General features: G+C 38.6%; 1 protein-coding gene across 2 annotated transcripts in view; it reads right to left on the bottom strand.

Annotated features, from left to right (window-relative positions):
- The window catches only part of PEX7 (peroxisomal biogenesis factor 7), a 199,157-nt gene that overhangs the window by 17,389 nt on the left and 160,691 nt on the right, over positions 1-21,077 (bottom strand). For both annotated transcript variants that reach the window (XM_075203152.1, XM_075203151.1), the window contains exon 9: positions 9,598-9,697. In XM_075203152.1, coding sequence (XP_075059253.1) covers positions 9,598-9,697 — 100 coding nt within the window. The remainder of the gene's footprint in view (positions 1-9,597; positions 9,698-21,077) is intronic.

A 21,077-nucleotide genomic window follows, 5' to 3' on the forward strand; every position in this document is an offset into this window, starting at 1 on the left:
TCCAAAGCTTGTAGAAATCTTCTAAATGTAAGCTGTTTTTATTCACTTCTATAAATATTCTCTGCCCTTGATCTATTCTGACACACCTGTTTTATTCAGTGTATGTAATATGTAATATGGGAACTTATTCCACTGTGGAAATAGAACATCTGGATCTATATATTGTAAGCTTGTGAGCAGGGCCCTCTTACCTATTTGTCTGTCTTTAATATCCATTCTTGTTTTATTACTGTTTTATTCCCAATTGTAAAGTGCTACGAAATATGGTGGTGTTATATAAATAAATGCTAATGATAATAATAAAAATATATCCTGATTCTACTGGGGTAGAGGTGCACCGCTTACTGGAGGATCATTATACAACGTGATCACTTATCGTGCTGTTGGTGGGACAGTTGTAAAAGTGTCCTAAGCTGTAATCCATCTAATGTGCACAAGGGCATATATGTACTATAATTTGCTATATTTATAACTCTGCATTCGATCTATTCGGTGCAGTCTGTCTTTCAACTTACCCTCTCCATTGCAACATAATATCTATGTAAATCACCATCTATGTGGTTGCATTCTAACCTGATCTACTTACCCTAACTGGAAAGGCAGCTGTTATTCATTGGATTGGGAAGTGATTGCTTGGAAGGGTTTGTGGTGGAGATCAAGGGCTTGTAATTAAGGAGAGCAAAGGCAAATAAATGAGTAACTTTGCAGCTTGGCAAAACCATATTGCACTGGAGGGCAAGGTAAACTTAAAATGTGGGGACAGATTTATAGTTGGGATAGGGCATATCCTAGATCAACTTTATCTTTCTTTGTAAAAGTAAAGCATTTATGTGCTACTTGAGAAAACAGCCAGTATTTTCTTTCTGAGCAAAATAATAAACTAATTTCCAGCCCTTGCATTGCAATATGTTTTGTTCAGGATCAAATGTATATTATATAAAGCATTAGGAGGAGATTTTAACTGTGAATCCAGAGACTTTATAATGATGACAACAGTCATTTAATTAAATTATCCGCTTGTAGGCTGAAAACGATATTTGATGATGAGGAAATATTGCTCCAGCACAAAATAAGTATATGTTACTATATCACACTTGATATTAGTCTGATACACTATCATAAAATATGTTACATGTAGTAAGCTTGTCATCAGAGGATACATACATCAATTTATTTCCAATCTTTCTTCTGGCAAACATAGCGTTGAGCTGTCATAGAAGCAACCGGGGAGTCATCAATCCACATCCTCCCTGGGTTCACATAATGAATCAGCTCCATTCTAACACTTTCAAACATAGACAAAAATGACAACAGATTATATGAGGTCCAAGCATAGACTGGAATGTGACTAAAGGAGACGTCCCCACAATTTTCATTTTGTTTAAATATAAAGCCTTCACTTGATAACAAGATGAATTGCAGACAGTGTTGCTTTTCTGATGCATTAGGCAGGGTACCCAGTAAGTCTTTATTTGGAATTAAAAAGGCAAGTTCAAATGCAAGTAAACCACAAACGCGTTTGACATGAGGTTTTTATCCAGCTTTTTAAAATTGTTCTCAGGAGTCATTGGAGGTGACTCCAATGTGTTTAACTTGCATTAAACTCACTGAATGAAACAAGGAGCATTCAGAAAACCTCAATGCACATGAAAGCAAGTAAAAATGCAAGTTTGTATGTTGACCTTAGAAACAATAGGCCACAGTCAGGTAAATTTTGCTAGTAATACAAACATTAGTAAACACATATAATTTACTCCCAGGCCTTATGGTTGAGAAACATTTTAAATAATCAGTTTTTCTGCAGCACTAACAAAGATTATTAACACTACCAGAAAAGCAAACTAATAGTGGTATTGGTTGCCTGCTAACTTGTACAGTACAAGTTGTACTGTAGTATATAGGTAAGATAAGGAGATATGGGCAACTATTTTTTCATATTGAATTCACAAAGGTCATGTTAATTTCCAAGTCCTATTAGGAGAAAATATATTCTTTTAAAAAAAGGCGTGTTACTTTAATTTTAAAGGTTAAGATATCCGCTCTCTAAACTGTAATGCAGTGGTTTGTCCCTGTATTGCTGAAATAAAAAAACCTCTTCTCATCTATCATCTATAAAAAAATAGATAAATGAAAAAGTATGTATGAAAGAGTGTATGTATGTATGTATGTATGTATGTATGTATGTATGTGTAATATATATATATATATATATATATATATATATATATATATATATATATAATTTTTTTTTATTTATTTATTTATTAATCTTTTAGCTTGTCTTAAACCTTAAGCTTGTCTTGGTCTTAAATAAACATTGGCACTCCAGCTACTTCCAAGTGGCTTCCACCTCCACATCTCTAAAAGACATGGGGGGGGATGGGAGAAACCTGGAGGTGACTTTATAATCCTTCAACCCGACACCAGGGAGCAATGTGTGGTAGCTTCATAAAGGCATAGGTAGGGTAATTTCATTCCACGACATCATCTTGGGGGCCACAGTAACGGAACCAATGAAGGGTTTGGCGTATCTAGGCATAACTATCTCGGGCCACCCTGCTAATTTAATTTATCATAAAAATCTTCTTTTAGGCATACCTCTGTCCAGTTTTTTGGGGATTTCAATGGTCTCCCTTCAGACAAAATAGATATAGATACAATTCTCTGGCACTCCAACACTCAGTAATGTGAAATAAAGTCTCTAAATATGTAATAATAAAAAACTTTATATAGTGACATATTAAAAGGGATAGCATATGTTGCTCTGGCCAGAGTATAACAACATAGCAAATCAGTGTCGCACTGGGGCATGAAGGGCCCACCGGGGGAATGTAGTGATAGGGGCCCACTACATCGGGGTGTGGCCAACTGTAAGAGTGGGTGTGGCCAGTCAAGGGGGTGTGGTCAGCCCATGGAGGGCAACTTACAACGTAAAGAACAAGGACACCTGGTAAATATATATATATATATATATATATATATATATATATATATATTATATATTCATTATAAGGTGCCATTTAGATGGGGTCTGCAGTATGTGTATTGATTCCATTCCCCCATTTTCCTCAGGGCTTCTCTGCTTCTTTCGGATGAAAAAAAAAAATGACAGGCTGGCTGGCTTGGGAGGGCACTCACTTACCTGTGTGGAAAGCTCCAGCATCCTGCTCCTCTGAGCGGCCGTGATACCAGGAAGACGGCACACTCCTCCTCCCCTGCTGAAGTTGAAAACACACTACCGCGCAGATGCAGAGAGCCCAGACACGGCTCTCTACACCTGCGCGGTAGTGAGTTTGTGACGGAAATGGCCCTGCCGCCCAGAGCTGGATTAAGGCTTTGGGAGGGGGCCCCTAAAATCTAAAATTAAGAGCAAAGTGTCTTCATTGGGTATAAGGCTGTAAACATTGACACATCCTGCATTACGACACCTATAGCCCGCTAGTACGACATTTACAGCTCTCCCAGAGGGCTCGCCTAGCTTGTCTGCACAAGAAAAGTCATTACTTCCACAAACTAAAATACTTTACATTAAAACAATCATCAAAACCCCACATTAAAATGGGCATAGACACCACACATTAAAACCAGCAATGATACCGCACATTAAAAATACAACTGATACCGCACACTAAAACTAGCAATTATACCGCACACTAAAACTAGCAATGATACCACACACTAAAACTAACATAAAAAAATAAACATTGATAACATAACACCAATTTTGACTATATGGGGCATATTCAATTACGATTCCGGTTCGCGCCGGAACGGGCCGTGAACTTAATCCACGGTACCGCAATAACGTGGATTTTCGTTCGCAGCCCATAGGGTTGCGTACGAAAATCTGCGTTATTGCAGTACCGTAATACCAGCAATAGTGCGCACTTTCCACGGTAACGCGCTTTACCGCGGACCGGAACCCTAATTGAATATGCCCCTATATGTCTGTATGTGTGTAGCTATGTATGTATACACTTATATAATGCAGCAACTATGTTAGAGGATCCTCTATTTTATTATTCAATAGTAAAGCAATTGTCGAAGCCTGCCACTTATATTAAAGCTTTTAATTAGATTATACACACACATTATATATATATATATATATATATATATATATATATATATATATACACACTAAATTCTCATTCAAGCTTTAATATAAGTACCTGGCTTATTTGATTACTTTACTAATGAAACATTAATATCAATGTTCAGTGTATATTTATTGAGATATAGCTGATAAAAAAAAGTAAACATATGTATATACATATTTAAGAAGACCATTCATAGCATGGTTATTACTTGACTGCTTGATTAAATATGTCAAATGTAGCCACCTATAGCAGCAAGACAATATATATATTCTCACTGCTATAGGTGACATATTTAATCAAGCAATAAACATGCTATGCTGTGAAGGGCCTTCTTGATATTTATTTATATATGATTTATTTGTTTTTAACTGTATAAATATGTGTGACACTCACCTGCTAACTTTCTTGTTGCTTCCTGCTTCTGCTGCACATGCGCAGAAACTCCAATTCGGCCATTTTTGACAGAAGTACAGCAGCACCGCAGCTGCTGTACTACTGAAGAGATCATCTGATGCGGGTGGCGGGGGGGTCTCGGAGAGAGGGGGACCCAGGATACATGCCCCCTACGCCAACATCTGACCTCCGGTGAGCTCCGCCCTAACAGCAGAGGGGGCGGGGCTTAATTGCGCCCAGGCCTACCAGTGTATAGCCCGGCTGGCCGGCAGGCCAGTCCGAGGCTGTAGCAAATACAAGCAGTGAACAGTAAAAACTCACAGGTAGAAAATGGCACATGGATCATATAATAATTTGGGTAAAGAGTTAAAGCTCTCACTTATTACATGGTAAAGTGCAATTCAGTGTGAAATAATCCTAATATGGTGACATCTACAAGTGGTCACTTAGGCAGGTGTATGACCGTCCCAACACATCCAAACAGATCAGTCCCAAACGGAAAGAAAAACTCACAGCTTGTGGTCACATATGTCCTAATTTCCTTATGGGTGTTCCCGTGATCCTCCTTGCAGGCCCCTGAATAGGGAGAGGAGAGTAGTCTATAGACAGACTTAGCCGCAGTAAATAAGTGCTTGCTAGTGCATGCGCAGCTGATCCTCAGTGCTCCCAGCTGTAGAGATCTCCGTCTATAGCTTCTTACGTCCCGCTTGACTGGCGAATCTCCTACGGCTGCAGTTTAACGGTGTACATCGCTTGGGGAGTCACTATCGGATGTTGTAGTGAAATGGGTGTTGGTATGGGTATTGCGTAGAGTAACCAACGCATTTCATCTCAACAATAGAGGCTTAATTTCACATTACGGAGTGGTGTAGCTCCAGGGAATTGTATCTATATTTAATTTCATTTAACATTTACAAAAGTTGGCTACACAAGTGGGTGGACAAATTGGATGACACGGTTTTCCAAAACAAAAAAATAAGTTTATAAGTATAAGCAACAGTAGGTGCTACAGTACTTTTGTATTGTGTTTATTTTATTAACTGCTTTTCTTCAACATACAATTACTCTTCAATTGAAGTTCAATAAAGTGTAAATTCAGAAAATCATGCCAACATGAGGTGGTGAAGAGAGAGCTTTGTGTTTAAGTACTGTGTCCTCTACTATAGGACTTCAACCTTAACTCTGCATACAGAATGTACTCACACCTCACATCCATATTATTTTATGTTATTACTTTTTGAATTTCCTTTTCAATGATCCGTAACAGAACATAATTGGTGATCAATGAGGGATAGGATTCTAATTGGATTGACCCACTGAGAGGGAAAACCTTCTTATTATTATGTCCCTGCTATTTTCTCCTCCTCGAATTGAGAAAAAAGGATTTTCTGCTTTACAGGTGCCAATTTGTCATTAGTTTGACATTTTAATATATTTCTCTTATTATAAAGTGGACGATGACTATGCCTGACAAGCTTGGCAAGAAATTTATAAGCTAAGAGTACATTTCTACATATGTATGTATACATAAGTCTTCTTTTATAAAAGCGAACATGTTCCTGAAAGAAGAAAATGTTCCAATTCACACTGTAGTACAATTTCAGTGTGATAAGAGGAAAGCCTCTTCATCTCTCTCAATTTTCATATTAATGGGATGATGCACTCACCTATGTATACATTTTACTTTGTCAAGGGAATGTCTTGAAGAATGAGTGAAGGGTGATTGAGAATGAATGTGGCCAGGAAGCTTCCATTGTTCCCACCAAATTTGATTTATATACCGTAGCATTCATTTTAATGCCTGTATTCACAATGCTACAACTATTTAAAGACTTTCAGCACTTTCCCTTCAGTCGTTGTCTCTCAATACCTAATCCACACATATGCTGAATAAAAACTGTATATTTGCATGATAAAAAATGTTGGCATAATATTGAGTATGGGTGAATCATGAAGCCGGGGATTCATATAAACAAGTGTAAGATCAAGTTAATCTATTTTGCTTGTTTGCTTTGATTTTGCTGAATAGTGTTCTATTCATTGCAATAGATCGCTTAATATTTACATAAAATAAATGTTTAAAGGATAAGCATACTCTATTAATCTGAGGTTTTATTTTCTTTTACGCAGTCAAACATATACCTATATGTGCAGCTCATTGTACACAGAGAATAATTTATCTGCAATATGCAATGAACCTTAGCTATATTTGCCTTCCCAAAAGGGGTGTGAATTTGTAAGTTGCTCCAAAATTTCGGGCCACCGTGCCAATTAGTGTTACTGTATACTACTGAACCAACTTGAAAACTATTAATGATATTTTGACAGTATTATGAGCAAAAAGATATGTGCTTGCAATTATAATTGAATATAATACACTTAGCTTGTAGCACTAAGTAAGATAATTCAAATTAAATAAATGAATAATTCAGAACTGAGCCAATACAAGCAAATCATAAATAATAATACCAAATTGTCATCATTGGTATGTTTAGGAAGTAGTGAAAAGAAAAATTGCCTCTAACTAACAAAGACATGAAATTCACTATATTGCAGTCTGTGTCATAACAATAAAAGGACAAATAAACCAAAAATACAAATTGCTTTATATAAAAGAGCTACTAACAACATTCACTAAGCTTGAGAAGTTTAACATCATATTTACATTTGCTGTTTAACCGGGTACAACTTGTTGGTCTCAGCCATTGTAGGATATTTAAGAAAGTGCAAAACTGAGGGCTCATAACCCAAATTGCATTTTGAGGCATCATACTCCTCTTCAGGGTGCAATTCCTGCTCAGGGTGGGGCGAGAAGGGATAGTATTTATCTCAGTGCAAAGGGATGTGTTTTTGTTCCAAGCACACTTTATATATTAGAACCAAAGTAAAGAAACATTCAAACACACAAAAGTGACACACTGAAGGAAAGGATGGAGAAGTCATTCTTCTCTGCTACCTTTGTGATAATGTCATTGCAGGGGGAGTGTTTGATACAATATTGTCTTCCAGCACATGCACAGGCCCCTGCACAATATGCTGTACTAAGTACAAGTTGGAGCATGCACCATACATATTTCAGCACGTGCTAACCAGTGTGCTGTATGCTTTTACGTGTGTAATGTCATCAAAGGATAAAGGATGCAAAAGAAGATGCCTGCCCAGGCTCTATCAAAGCCCAGGGCTTCTTGCGCTCTCTACAGCTTCCACCCGTATGACCATTATGCAGCAAGTATTTTTTCCTTTTTCCCTACTTCCCCCTCTTTTCTTACCTGCTAACACTTCTCTATGAGGACACTAAGGGTGCATTAAGTTAAATGCTGCAGGGGATAAATACTGCCAGGGGTTGCTATATGGCTGCAATGGAGGACAATGTGTTTATTATGGGGACATTATAGCCTATGGAGTTTGTGGTGTAATGCAAAAAACAAACATCTGGTATGGAGAATATAGTTTGTTGCGCATGGAGCATATTAGGTTGCTCTTTATACATCTTTACACCCAGGGCAAGCGCATACCTGAAGGGACTGGATCCTGCTCTTGAAGATTGCAGATTTGAATGTGTTTATGTGTTTTAAGCCAGATATATCTGCTAATAAAAATATTTGTTTTTATAGAACTATTTCTAAAAGAAGTATGTCTCATATACACACATTGTTCTGTGAGGGGAGTGTTATGTAATATGCCCCTTGCTGGTTTTGGTAATATATCCTGTAACATGTAATTTTGGTTTTAGTAGATTACAAGAGTTGTAACTACCGCAGACTGCTATATATGTTCAGGTGTATTGTGATAACTGTGCAAAACTATCATCTAGCACATACACAGGGATTTTCATTTGTTCACCTGAATGGATTTTTTTATTTGGTTTAATCCACATTGTTTTCAGTGAAAGGAATCTTAAATTTATTTAACTTACATCACCTACTGGTGATATTTTTAGTGGTGAGAAATATCCTTATTCTTTATCACATATTAGTAAACGCCTCAGTTTTCTGCACTGAGCTCCAGAGATCACACATGGTATTGTAGTGGGTATTTCTGTATACATAAGTCTATATACACTTGCAACATTTTTTTAAAGTTCATAAAGATAATAAAAGATTAGTTATAACAAATATATATATATTGTCACTACTGCACTCAGAGCCCATGTTTATATGTAAATTACTCCACCTTAGCATAAAAATATGGAAACATTTACATGCATACATCATTTGATATATTATAAGAAATATTATAAGCAATGTTTGTATTTTATTTAATTTACAATTGCTGCCTGTTGTCTTTTATACTATGTAAGATAAAAATCCTTTCTACATGCATGCTATAATACAAAAAAGTACTGTTTTTGTTGAAGTTAGATTACATGAATTAAATTGCACCTCAAACATCACTGCACTGACTTTAGTGAACAATTGAACATTCTACATTCTACCCAAATTGTTTAGTGCTTCTTGTTGCGTGGGTTGATGGCCAAGCTGTGCGGTGAGTGAGTGAATAACTATTTCACAATAAAAAAAAACATACAGGGGCTGGTTTTCAAGCTGTGAGAGAACCAGTCAGCATAGCTCAAAGAAAGCAGAGCAGTGTGATCTTGGCTTCACCAACAATGCTGATTTCTACCTCCATTAAACCCATTTATCTTATATTGTGATTTCGAACTAGAAGAGGTTATTGTTTAGGGAAGCATGCGAAGAGTCACGGTGAATGAACTAAACTATACTTATTATAAGTGATGTTGAAGGAAACATGTCAGTTTGTCATAATATTCCACATGCCAATAATTGCAGTGAGAAAAAGCTGTTGGATTTTTTTGGGCTTTGCCTAATATATAATGTTAACAAAATATGATTTCTATCTCCATGTAAACATTTTTATACACTAAAAAAATCTTATAAAAATTATATTTAATCTGTGTTCGACACAACTAGCACACTCCTCACTTTTCATCAACAAGTGTACATAAGTATAAAGTAAATAAGCACATTTTACAGGCAATTTAAGAGAATAAAAACACTAAGAGTTATTATGGGATATGAACCCTTAATATAAAGCACAATAATACAAGCTGGGGATGGAAGGGAGGGCAAATTATTTAAATTACCTGTCCTGGTATGAGTATGCTGAAGTCAAGGCCACAAGTAAACTCTGTATGATGCTCCACAGTTTCAAGCAGTGGTGATGATTTCGCAAAATCCCACAATCTGTGGAGAAAAAACCCCAAATAGAAATGACTGTAGTGCACTGTTACAATATTACAGCATTGTCCTTAGGATAACAAAATAAAAATCTGTATATTGGGCAGAAGAGGTTAAGACAGACACAATATTAGTTTATTGATGAGCATATTTCATATATTATTTTATTTTGGGTGGAATTCAATGAGTTAAAATAATAATAAAAAAAAAATTATAGTTACCATGAATGCACTGTTCATCAGACCTTCTGGAGTCCCCAATAGCATGAATGGAAGATTCAAATGAGAGAAACACTGATACCTACTTGGTCTGTTTCAAGCAGGAGTAAGAGGCATGTCAAGTGGGATTGTTACAGTCATAGTCGTGGCTGATTTGGATAACAATGCATCCACAGTAAACACAATGTGATTATTATTTTTTTTTTAATATAATTAACTCATTGCAATTCATCCAAAACAACATTTTTAAATTTGAATAGTGTTAAGGTGGATATTCTCTTTAAAAACATATTTATGATTTTTATTTTTTAAAAAACAAAAACAAAAAACAACTTAGCATTATAAATAGGACACAGATAGTGGAGGATGGGTGTAGTATCAGTAGTGGCCTGTGTAGAGATAGAGCCGGAGAGCAACACAGTGCAAGGGAAGGTGCCAGAAAAAGATAGAGCTGGGAATCTGGAAGGAGAAACACAACTGACACAGGAGAGTCCAATGGAGCGGATAACGGGCACCACAATCCTGTGGCTGAGAGATGGTCTCACAGACGGAAGGCAGAGTCTAACCATAGGCAAAGGCTCGGTCCAGGCAGCAATAAATGTAGTCAGAGTCACAAGCAAAATATCTATCCAGGCAGCAATCAGGGGTGGTCAGAAAACAGGCAGAGGTCAAAACCGAGAATCAAACAGGAGAAGACTATACACAGAAGCAGGAATACGGAGAAGCAAGCATGTGAACACTATAACCGGCAAAGGCTCAATGAAACTTTAAGATATTTAAAGCAGTAGTAGACAATTAGGTCAGGTGTCAGATTGAGCTGCAGGTAAGTGGAGTTCATGTGATTATACCCAGGCTAACAACAACACTGCAGCAGCCAAAATGAAAACAGCAGGAACACCTTAATATAGGCTGGAAACTTCTGAAGAAAGGCTTTCCTTAAGTCATTGTCGTGCATGTTCCTGGCAGGTATCAAAGGTCTCTCTCAAGGACCACCCCCCTTCCAGTGTACCAAGTAGTGGATTTGGCGCTGTACCCATCCACATACTCCGTGTGATATCACTGGAACAGGATTACCAGGCGGTTTCCTGGGAAACCTCCAGGATGTATGAGTCGGCTTCAATAAGGATGCATGAAAAGTTCAGGGTATGCTTAATGGGTTGAAAGTTCCAACTGAAAAGCCACTGGATTCATTTTATTGATGATTTTAAATGAACCAATGTATTTGGGTCTACATTTTAAAATAAAGCTGACGGAATTTGATGTTCTTAGTGGAAAGCCGTACCCTGTCCCCTTTCTTGAATTTACAAGGATGTCCTCGAGACCCAGCTTGCTTCAATTAAAAGTTTATCTTTTTCCCATATCATCTTTAGAGTACTACCAATGTGTCCGACCTCAGGGGGGGTGGGGAGGTATAATGTCAGAAAATGACACAGACTTGGAATGTATACCATAAATGCAGAAAAAAGGGGTATAACCAGAGGAAGAGTGCTGTGAATTATTGTAGGCAAATTCTGTCCATGGCAGGTATTCCACCAAGTTATGTAATTCAGAGATGTAGCATCTTAAGTATTGTTTCAAAGACTGGTTTACACTTTTTATCTGTCCATTAGTTTGCAGGTGATAGGGCTGATGAAAAAAGTTCAATGTCTAGCAAGGCACAAAATGATTTCCAGAACTGGGCCACAAATTGAGCATCTCTCTCTGAAACAATATTAGGGGGTATGCCATGTAATCTAAAAATGTGTTGAATGAACAGAGGAGTCAAAGACTTAGCAGAGGGTAACTTTGGTAATGGAACAAAGTGAGACATCTTACTAAAGCGATCAACTATCACCCAGATACAATTATACCCTTTAGACAAAGGCAAATCCATGATAAAATCTTTGAAATGTGGGTCCATGGACCACTGGGCACGGGTAAAGGGATCATCGTCCCCTGGGTAAGTCTGGGTATTTTCACACTGGAACAGATTTTACAGGACTGAACAAAGTCTCTTACATTTTTTTTCATGGAAGACCACCAAACAGAAGGACAGAACAATTTAATAGCCTTTGTGACACCTGGATGTCCAGAAATTTTGCTGTCACGGACCTCAGACAACACGGACTGTCTGAGAGCAACTGGCACAAACAAATTGGGAGGCATGGAAGCTGGTGGCTGATCCTGAACTGCCTGTAACTGGAATGCCAAATCCTGAGTGAGTCATGAGACAACAGTTTTAGAAGGAATGATAGAAGTGATATAAAGGGGATCATCATTCCATAGGAAACTTCTGGATAAGGGCGACATTGTGATCATAAAATTAAATCGAGAGCAGAAAAAAGCCCAGCGCTCCTGTATGTGATTTAACCCCTTGGCTGTCTCAATTTATTGGAGATTTTTGTGATCTGTGTATACCGTAATGGTATGCTTAGCGCCTTCCAACCAATGTCTCCATACTTCGAATGCCCATTTAACGCTCACTATTTCTCATGTCCTAATTAATCTCAGCTGCTGATAATTTCTTGGAAAAGAATGCACAAGGGTGTAACTTCCCATCAGAACAAGACACTTGTGACAGAACTGCCCCTACACCAACATCAGAAGCATCCACTTCAATTATGAAAGGCAGCTGTATCTAAATGCTTAAGGATGGGAGTAGAAACAAAGGCCTTTTATGAGAGTCTTGAATGTGCCAATAGCTTCTGATGGCCATACTGCTGGATCAGCTCCTTTCTTAGTCAATAGAGTAATGGGTGAATATATAGCTGAAAAATTATGAAGACAACTCCAATTCGTGATGGCTAGGACTTTTGCTGGATCCATCGTAAATCCCGTTAGCAGAAATTAAATACCCCAAAAATGCCACTGTGGTTACTTCAAACTCACTCTTCTCCAATTTGGCATATAGGTGATTCTCTCTGAGTTTCTGCAATACCAAACAGACTTCTTCATGGTGTTGAGACAAAGATGTAGAGTAAATCAAGATGTCATCCAGATACACTGATAAATTTACGTAGTACATCGTTAATCAAGTCCTGGAAAACGACTGGTGCATTAGAAAGACAGAAAGATATTACACAATACTCATAATGTCCAGAATGAGTATTAAAAGCCGTCTTCCATTCATCGCCCTTTCAAATGCGTATCAAATTATAAGCTCCACATAAATCTATCTTAGAAAATACAGAAGCACCTCTTAACTGGTCGAACAACTGGGAAATCAGTGGCAGAGGATATTTGATTTTAATGGTGATCTGATTCAGACCTCTGTAACCAATGCAAGGTTGTAAATCTCCATCTTTCTTTTTGACAAAAAATAGTCCAGCACCAACGGGTGATCGAGAAATTCTAATGAATCTTTCCTACAGGTTCTCTGAAATATAGTCTTCCATGGCTTTGTTTTTTTCCACAGAAAGAAATATAAACAAGTCTTAGGAAATTTACAATCAAGCTGAATATCAATAATGCAGTCATACGAGTGATGTGTAGCTTTTTGGAGAAAACATCGGCAAAATCTTGATATTGCAGTGATAGTGTGGGACCTGATTTGACTGAAGCAATAGCAATCTTAACAGATATTGCTAAGCATGTCCCCTGCCACCAGATCTCCTGTGGAACAACCAAGGACTGGATTGTGCTTGATAAGCCATGGTTACCCCAGGGTACGTGGGCAAATGAATGAGATAGAATGACAGGGATTCTTTATGAAGTGATCCTACTGTCAGAGTAAGAGAACTGGTACTCTCTAGCACTCTTCCACCCATAAGTAGGTGTCCATCCAAAACACAAATAGGCAGTGCACCTTATAATGGTTGGGTAGGGACAACAAACTTCCGTGCCAGAGATATATAAAGAAAATTTCCAGCTGCTCCACTGTCCACAAAAGCTAGGACATTAATATTCCCAGAGGCCAGAGAAATATGAGCAGGTAACTGGAGGGAATTTTAGTTCTGCAAAAGGTACACAGCTAGATCAACTTTCCAATGGCAGCATTTACCCCAATTGCTACACTTGATATAAATGAAACAATAAGTGAACATTATATTCTATTGAGAGCAACATAGCATCTGTATTACTGTAAGATCACATAAATGAAACAAAGCAGCAGTTGGGAAGCAAACAGCTGTGTTTCTTAACAAGAGACAGTATTCAACCTACTAATTTGTGAAGGACCAGAGACATCACTAAGACACTACCTAACTAATATCATACTTGCCAACTCTCCTGGAATGTCCGGGAAACTCCCGAAATTCGGGTAGGTCTCCCGGGAGAGCAGGCAAGTATCCCGCAAACGTCAACTTTCTGTCAAAATGGCGCAATTCACGGTGAATCGCAACATTTCGGGGCCACCCTCCGCGTCAAAAACATAATTTTGTCGTGGGGGGCGGGGCCAAAAATTGCATAATTCACCGTGACCCGCCCCTCATGCCCTCCAACCACGCCCCCCTGCCCGGGATCTCCCGGAATGAAGGTTTAAAAGGTTGTCAAGTATGACTAATATTCATGAGGCCTGACATATATTTGTGAGGTAAAGGCTCTTTGTTATGCCATAGGCTGCATCCCCATGAATATAAGTTCAGTCCGCAAAATGGCTGCCTCCATAGGTGACAAGTTAAAATGTATTCCAGCATTTAAAAAGCATTTCCATGTACTGTGCAAAAGAGTGGACTGGGGCACGCCTGCCCATTTCATTCACTGAAGCATCTTTGAATGTGGACTGATAGTTTACAGACTGGGCTTTCAGTTCGTTTCTGCATATATTTTTATTTACTTTTAAGACTTTAAAACCTAGAAATGTGTCTATGCAACTGAATGCAACACAGTCTAATGATTTACAATATACTGATGACCATTAATAAAAGCTGGGGGATATGAATACTCTAGTTCCTTACATATATGCATTAGAAATAGGCCAACTGACCCTGAAAATTATGCAGTGAATAGGCCAGGTGTTTTGTGTTAAAAACTTATTGGTTTCTGTTTATTATACTCAATGGTTCAACATTTGAATTATAGTTCATGTTTAAAATGAGAAAAAAAGTACAGTGCATTATTGCTAGTTGCTTTTCTTACCAGATTTAAAGTGTGGTTTAGATTTCAAATGCCTTTTACAAAAAAAGCAATAATTACATGTGTGCGAAATCTCACAGATTCCCTTCAGTTAGAACACAAGACAAGAATAAGCCCAGGTTAAGCAAACAGAAAAAGCAACTGAGAACATTTGCTTAATGAGTCAGGCTGTTAAACTAATGTTGCAGCTGAATAAATGCATTGTCATTATTATTAACACTTATTTTTACAGAGCCAGGATACTCTGCAGCACTTTACAAATGTTGGTAGTATTCTGTTAAAGTGAGTCAGATTAAAAAAAACAGATAAAGATTGTTCTTGAACTGAAATAAAACAATAATGCTGTAATCTGTATAATTTTGAATAATTGTCTCCTGACTGCATTTTCATATTCACCTGAGATTTAAATATACTAGTAACCACCTGTTAAAAGTTAAGTTAAAACAGCGCCAGATTTAAACTCCAAATAGCGATATTATTGTGAGTTACAAAAATCGCTACTGTGACAGAGTTACAAAATATTGTGATTCAAAATGCAGTGAAAAATTCTCATAAAAGACATTATGACAGTAACATAAAACATGATACTGGAGAGCAAGACAAACCAAATCAGTTGCGAAAGAATTAAGCAAACATTCACTCAGAATGACGCTTGATTTGTTACACGAGACGTGAGAAAGATGCAGACTACGTTTGCTCAGTAGCATGGCACAGAATGCACTGTGACGGGGTTAGCTATGATAACGTGACACAGAACATGCTGCAAGGGTGTGTGACAGAGATTAATGACACAGGATGCATCATTTGCTCAGATTTCTGGTTTTAAGAGTGGCACTGGAGATGGGATTGTGAGATAAAGCGACAATGTGATAGCAGGTTAGGAGAAAAAACCAAGAACACACAAAAATCTTAAAATTAAATATAAAATTAAAAAATGTAATTTATGTATCAAAGTGCTGTAGGTGAGGGGGGATAATTTGGTATAAAAGTAATTATGGACACATTGTAACAAACTATGTTAAATATGTAAAACATAGAAGGACAGAAAAAAATAAATATTTTGCCATTTTATATGATTTATTATTATTAGCTTTTATTAGTAAGGTGCCACAAATGGTCCGTAGAGCCATAGAAACAGAGTACATATTTAACAGTACTACACAATGCACATCTACAAATGTACAACATTATACAATACAAAATTATACAATCTCCAGTCAAATGAACAGAGTATAAGCAGAGAACATAGAATTGCATCATCATCACCATTTATATAGCGTCACTAATTCCGCAGCGCAGAGAACTCACTCACATCAGTCCCTGCCCATTGTTATCAACAAAATAGTGAGCATAAGTGATAAGTAGCACCTGCATGAAGTAGGACTGTGCCCAGGAGCATGGACTCGAGGAATAGGGCTGGGTAGACAGGCCAAGAGGTGCAATGGTAGAAAGGAAAACATAGGGAGGGAGATCTCTGCTCATGAGAGCTTACATCCTAGAGACACAAATAGGGTGGTACTGAGAGGAGTAGTGATGGTAGCAAAGGCAGAGGAAATGGGAGGAGGAAAGCGGATAGGCTTGAATAAAGAAATGAGTTTTGAGTGCATGTTTGAGGCCTTGGAGACTACCGGCTAATCTAACAGGGTGTGGGATCTTAATCCACAGGACTGGACAGGAGCAGCACATGAGACGGGAATAAAAGGAGGAAATCAGTGTGCTAGTGAGGCAGCAGTTGTTGGCAGAGAGGAGGGGGCAGGGGTGGGTAGAAATGAGGATGGAGATGGGGCAGGGGTGGGTAGAAATGAGGATGGAGATGGAGGAGGGAGATGAGTAGCTGAGGACATGTAGGTGAGGGTGAGGAGTTTGAATTTGATACTGTAGGAGACGGAAGCCTATATTTTAAGTAGGTTAATAACTAGTACATTGCAATTTCTATAAACAGTATGTCCTTAGTATTGTTACATTCAGTTATAGTAGAACATATGTACAGTTATAAAACAATAACATGATTTAAAAGTAATACTGTGTGTTATTAGTCCTCATTTAAGTAAATGCCCATTTGTAGAACATATAAAGATTTCGTAGTATGAACGCTGACAGTGAAACCCACAAAAAATTGACACATTTTTACACCATCAACTTAAATTGTATCACTTGATAATGCATTTAGTGTAATATATTTTGATCTTTGTAACATAACAGATGCAGACATATAAGGTAGGATACTAGGAAAAGTGTGTGTACAGGAACATCAAAGTAATAATATACTTATTATTTACTTTTTTTTTTTCATTGTCATATTGCCTCATCATATAGGACATAACCAAAAATTTGTTCCATGATGAATCCACTTTAAGGCATAATCAAATTGCATTAGATCTATTAGAATAATAAAAATTAGAGAGACCTACTGAAGTCTTTGATGGCTCCCATAGCCCTTTCTTGGTTAAGGTGAGGGAGTTATTTCTTTCTCCATAACTCCCTCACCTTGATTACAAGTACAAATATTATAGATATATACATATTAAGGTCATTTTCTGGGATGCATCAGTCTATGTAAATATAACCGTAAAAGTATTTTTTGGGAGATTTAATATGGTTTACCAGAAGTAACTGAAGTCAAATAAAAAGTCAAAAAATGTCAATATTCTAACAAAAGAAAAAGTTATAAATTAAAAAAAAATAGTTTGAGCAGTATGGAAAAGTAAAGTAATTTTCGCCAAAACTGACAGCAAAACCATAAAACACTAAGAGATACCTGTACACAGCCTTTGTGAGGCCCTCAATCCTAACGATATATGCATGAGCAAAGTTGGTATTTAATTTCTCTGTTGGTGCTTCAAGAGTGGTCCTCCCCCATGAGTAACCAGCACCATGACACACAAACATACACCTGCAGTCTCACCACAACATACAGCATAAAACACAAAAAGGTAGGTACAAGGCACTGTTAATAACAGTCAATGGTTGTTGGGAGCAGGAAACCTGTTCTCCAAAAAAGCTAGAATCACTTCTGTAGATATGGTTAGTGTAATTTGGTGTCCCTTGTGTATGTCTGACACCAATGCCTCCTCATGATAAAGTGGAAGCAGCTATTGTTCTCCAAGTGCATACTCATTGTCACGGCAACTTATAACCTGACTCAGTGGAGCCAGTCACAGCAGGAGATCTGGACAAAATAGGCAGAGATCCCTTCCTTGGCCTATGTCCAGATCCTATCTCCCCTGGGTTTAACTCCACTCTATACCCATAGTATAGTGATAGATTATTGGGCAAACTAATAGTATAAAGATCCGAGCACGAGGATAGTACTGGCTGGGAAATATAGATTCCACTGCAGAAGCGCTACTGAGCAGGGAAAAAGAAAATCATTCAGGGATACATCCCGACACTGCAAAAAAAGCATTAACGGTTTTGGTGTATGTCTGGCGAAAGTGGGATAATGACTGGGTTTAATCATTGTCACACTGAAGTTACTAAGGTAGGAGCCTGCTGGAAAACATTAGGTCAGCTTCTCTGATGGTCTTCCCTCTGTGTGTTACTTTGTACACAGAACAATTATTTTGTTAGAGGAGAACCAGAGATATTGACTTGTGCTGGAATATTTATGACGAAAAACCTTGCCATTTTACAGATGTTCACCAAGGTGTGAGTTTATACCCACACAACAGTGGCAGAAATGCTGGTAACACAATCCCAGAAAAGTGTCACATTAGTGTAGTGTGTTCCTGATAGTAACTAGGGGCATTCGTCACCAACAGATAGGGCATAAAATCCACAATCCATCTATGTAATGTTTCACACTTGACATAAGAACATTTTTCTGTTAAAAAATGTCTGAAAATTACGTTGTATGAATTGCCTTGTTGTTTTGCTTTGCCTTTATCTAACACTACAAGACAGAAAAGTCTGACATGAATGATCTTCTACTTTTGATGAACCACACACTATGTGACTGAATGGACCTCATTTATGCAAACTGCAAAACTGTCTCTTTTTGCATCAAATTTGTCCAACTAGCCAGGCTAGCATACTTCAGCCTACTCTCCTCTCTTGGGAGATGCTTCAGTAAAATATAAATGTGTCTAAAGCAGGCCTGTCCAACCTGCAGCCCTCCAGATGTTGTGAAACTACAAGTCCTAGCATGCCCTTCCAGCTATCAGCAGGTTGTCTACTGGCAAAGCATGCTGGGGCTTGTAGTTTCACAACACCTGGAGGGCCGCAGGTTGGACAGGCCTAGTCTAAAGGTATGGGAGGAAAAATGTATACAAGTGCATCCCTTTCATTAAATAAAACTTTTCAGCTTCTCTTCTCAAATAATACTCAGTTAAGCCCCATTTATGTCTTCAATGAATCATGACAATGAAGGGACATAAGGACTGGCTTTATTACTTGTAGCATCTTTATGTGTTTGAAGCTTTTTTTGGGCATTGGACAAAAGTGCACTTATAATTGTGCTTCGCCACCAAAGTGCAAAAATACATCCCACAAAAAGTAAAGTATATAACCAAATCTCTGTGAGCTGGTGCAAAATCGCAGTCCTTTTGTGTAATGGAAATGACTATACACCCTTCCGCACAGCCAGAGGCAGATTGGCCATAGACCTTATCAGAGTTTTTCCCGGTAGGCTGAAGGCTTCTTGAGGCCACCTGGAAGGAGTGAAACAGTGAAAGGCTGTGTGTACATCATGAGCTGCAGCAGACCCTGCTCGGCAGACCTGGAGGTCTTGTAATCAATTGCAGAGCATGCAGTGTTTATTTAGTGGTTATTTGTCTGAGGATCCGTTTCTCTGGGTTTGATCAGCTATGCCTGGACAACCCCTGCTGAGTGAGAAATGGGCTGAGAGGGGAGAGGGACACAGGCTCAGAGGTAAAAGAGACAGGCTGAGAGAGACCGATTGAAAGCCTAGGCAGAGACAGGCTTAGAGAGGCAGCTATTAGAGAGACAGGCAGAGAGGTAAAAGAGAGACAGATTGAGAGCTTAGAGAGAGACAGCTGTGTGAGAGACAGCTATGAGAGTGGCAAGCTGAAAGGTAAAAGAAAGAGGCTGAGAGCTTAGAAAGGAAGAGCTGTGAGAGACAGGCTGAGCGAAAGGAGCAGCAATTAGAGAGACAGGCTGAGAGGTAAAAGACAGGCTGAGAGGTAAAAGAGAGACAGGCTGAGAGGTAAAAGAGAGACAGGCTGAGAGGTAAAAGAGACACACGGAAAGACAAATTGAGAGCTTAGAGATAGGCTGAGAGAGGTAGGTTGAGAGCTTAGAGAGACAGCTGCGAGAAAGACATATTAAGAGAGACTGAGATCTGAGGAAGGCTCAGAGAGAGAGAGAGAGAGAGAGAGAGAGAGAGACTGTGAGAGAAACAGGCTGAGAGACAGAAAAGATGTGCTCAGAACTGTTAAAGAGAGAGCCAGCTGAGAGATGCAGGATGAGTGCTGAGGGACAGGCTGAGAAATGAGAGAGGCCCCTGCTTGGCTCTGCTGAAGAACTCCCGAGGAGCACTGCAGAGAAACATATCTCCAGCTCCAACCCTCCCTATGCCAGCCACTCCCTGGCTTCCACTTTCTCCAAACTCTTGCACTAGAGGAGAATCCCCTTCCAAACAGAAGCAGCTCCAAGCTGCAGATTCCCCTTTTCCTCCTCCTGTCTTATAGCCAAGAAGTGAAATTTTCCGGTGGAGAACTAGCTCACTCCAACAGGTTGCTTAATTAAAGACTGACCCTCAGCAATAACGGGGCCTCTGCCATCGCCACTGTGACACTAGGCCTCAAAAAGAAGAGGCTGAGACAGGTCAAGATGGACGTCAGCATTTACACGGCCTCAAGTAAATATTTGATTGGAGGTGGATATTTTCATACAACACCCTGATCAGCATATTTACTGAGCTGTGAGTCACTGACACCAATGGACATCTCAATGACCTAGACCCTACACTATCTCTGCTGTACGGTGGTCACTGGGACACTCTCTACATTATATAGCAGTCACTAGGATGCACGCCGTAATGTATATTGGTCACTGGGACGCTCTCTGTAACAGGGATGCACTCTGTATTGTATATGGGTAACCATTGCTTGTTGCACTGGCCTTGTCTACCACAGATGTGACTAGGGTCAATGGTT

This window comes from Mixophyes fleayi, chromosome 3 (genome assembly GCF_038048845.1).
Source record: "Mixophyes fleayi isolate aMixFle1 chromosome 3, aMixFle1.hap1, whole genome shotgun sequence".
Taxonomy (NCBI): Eukaryota; Metazoa; Chordata; class Amphibia; order Anura; family Limnodynastidae; genus Mixophyes; species Mixophyes fleayi.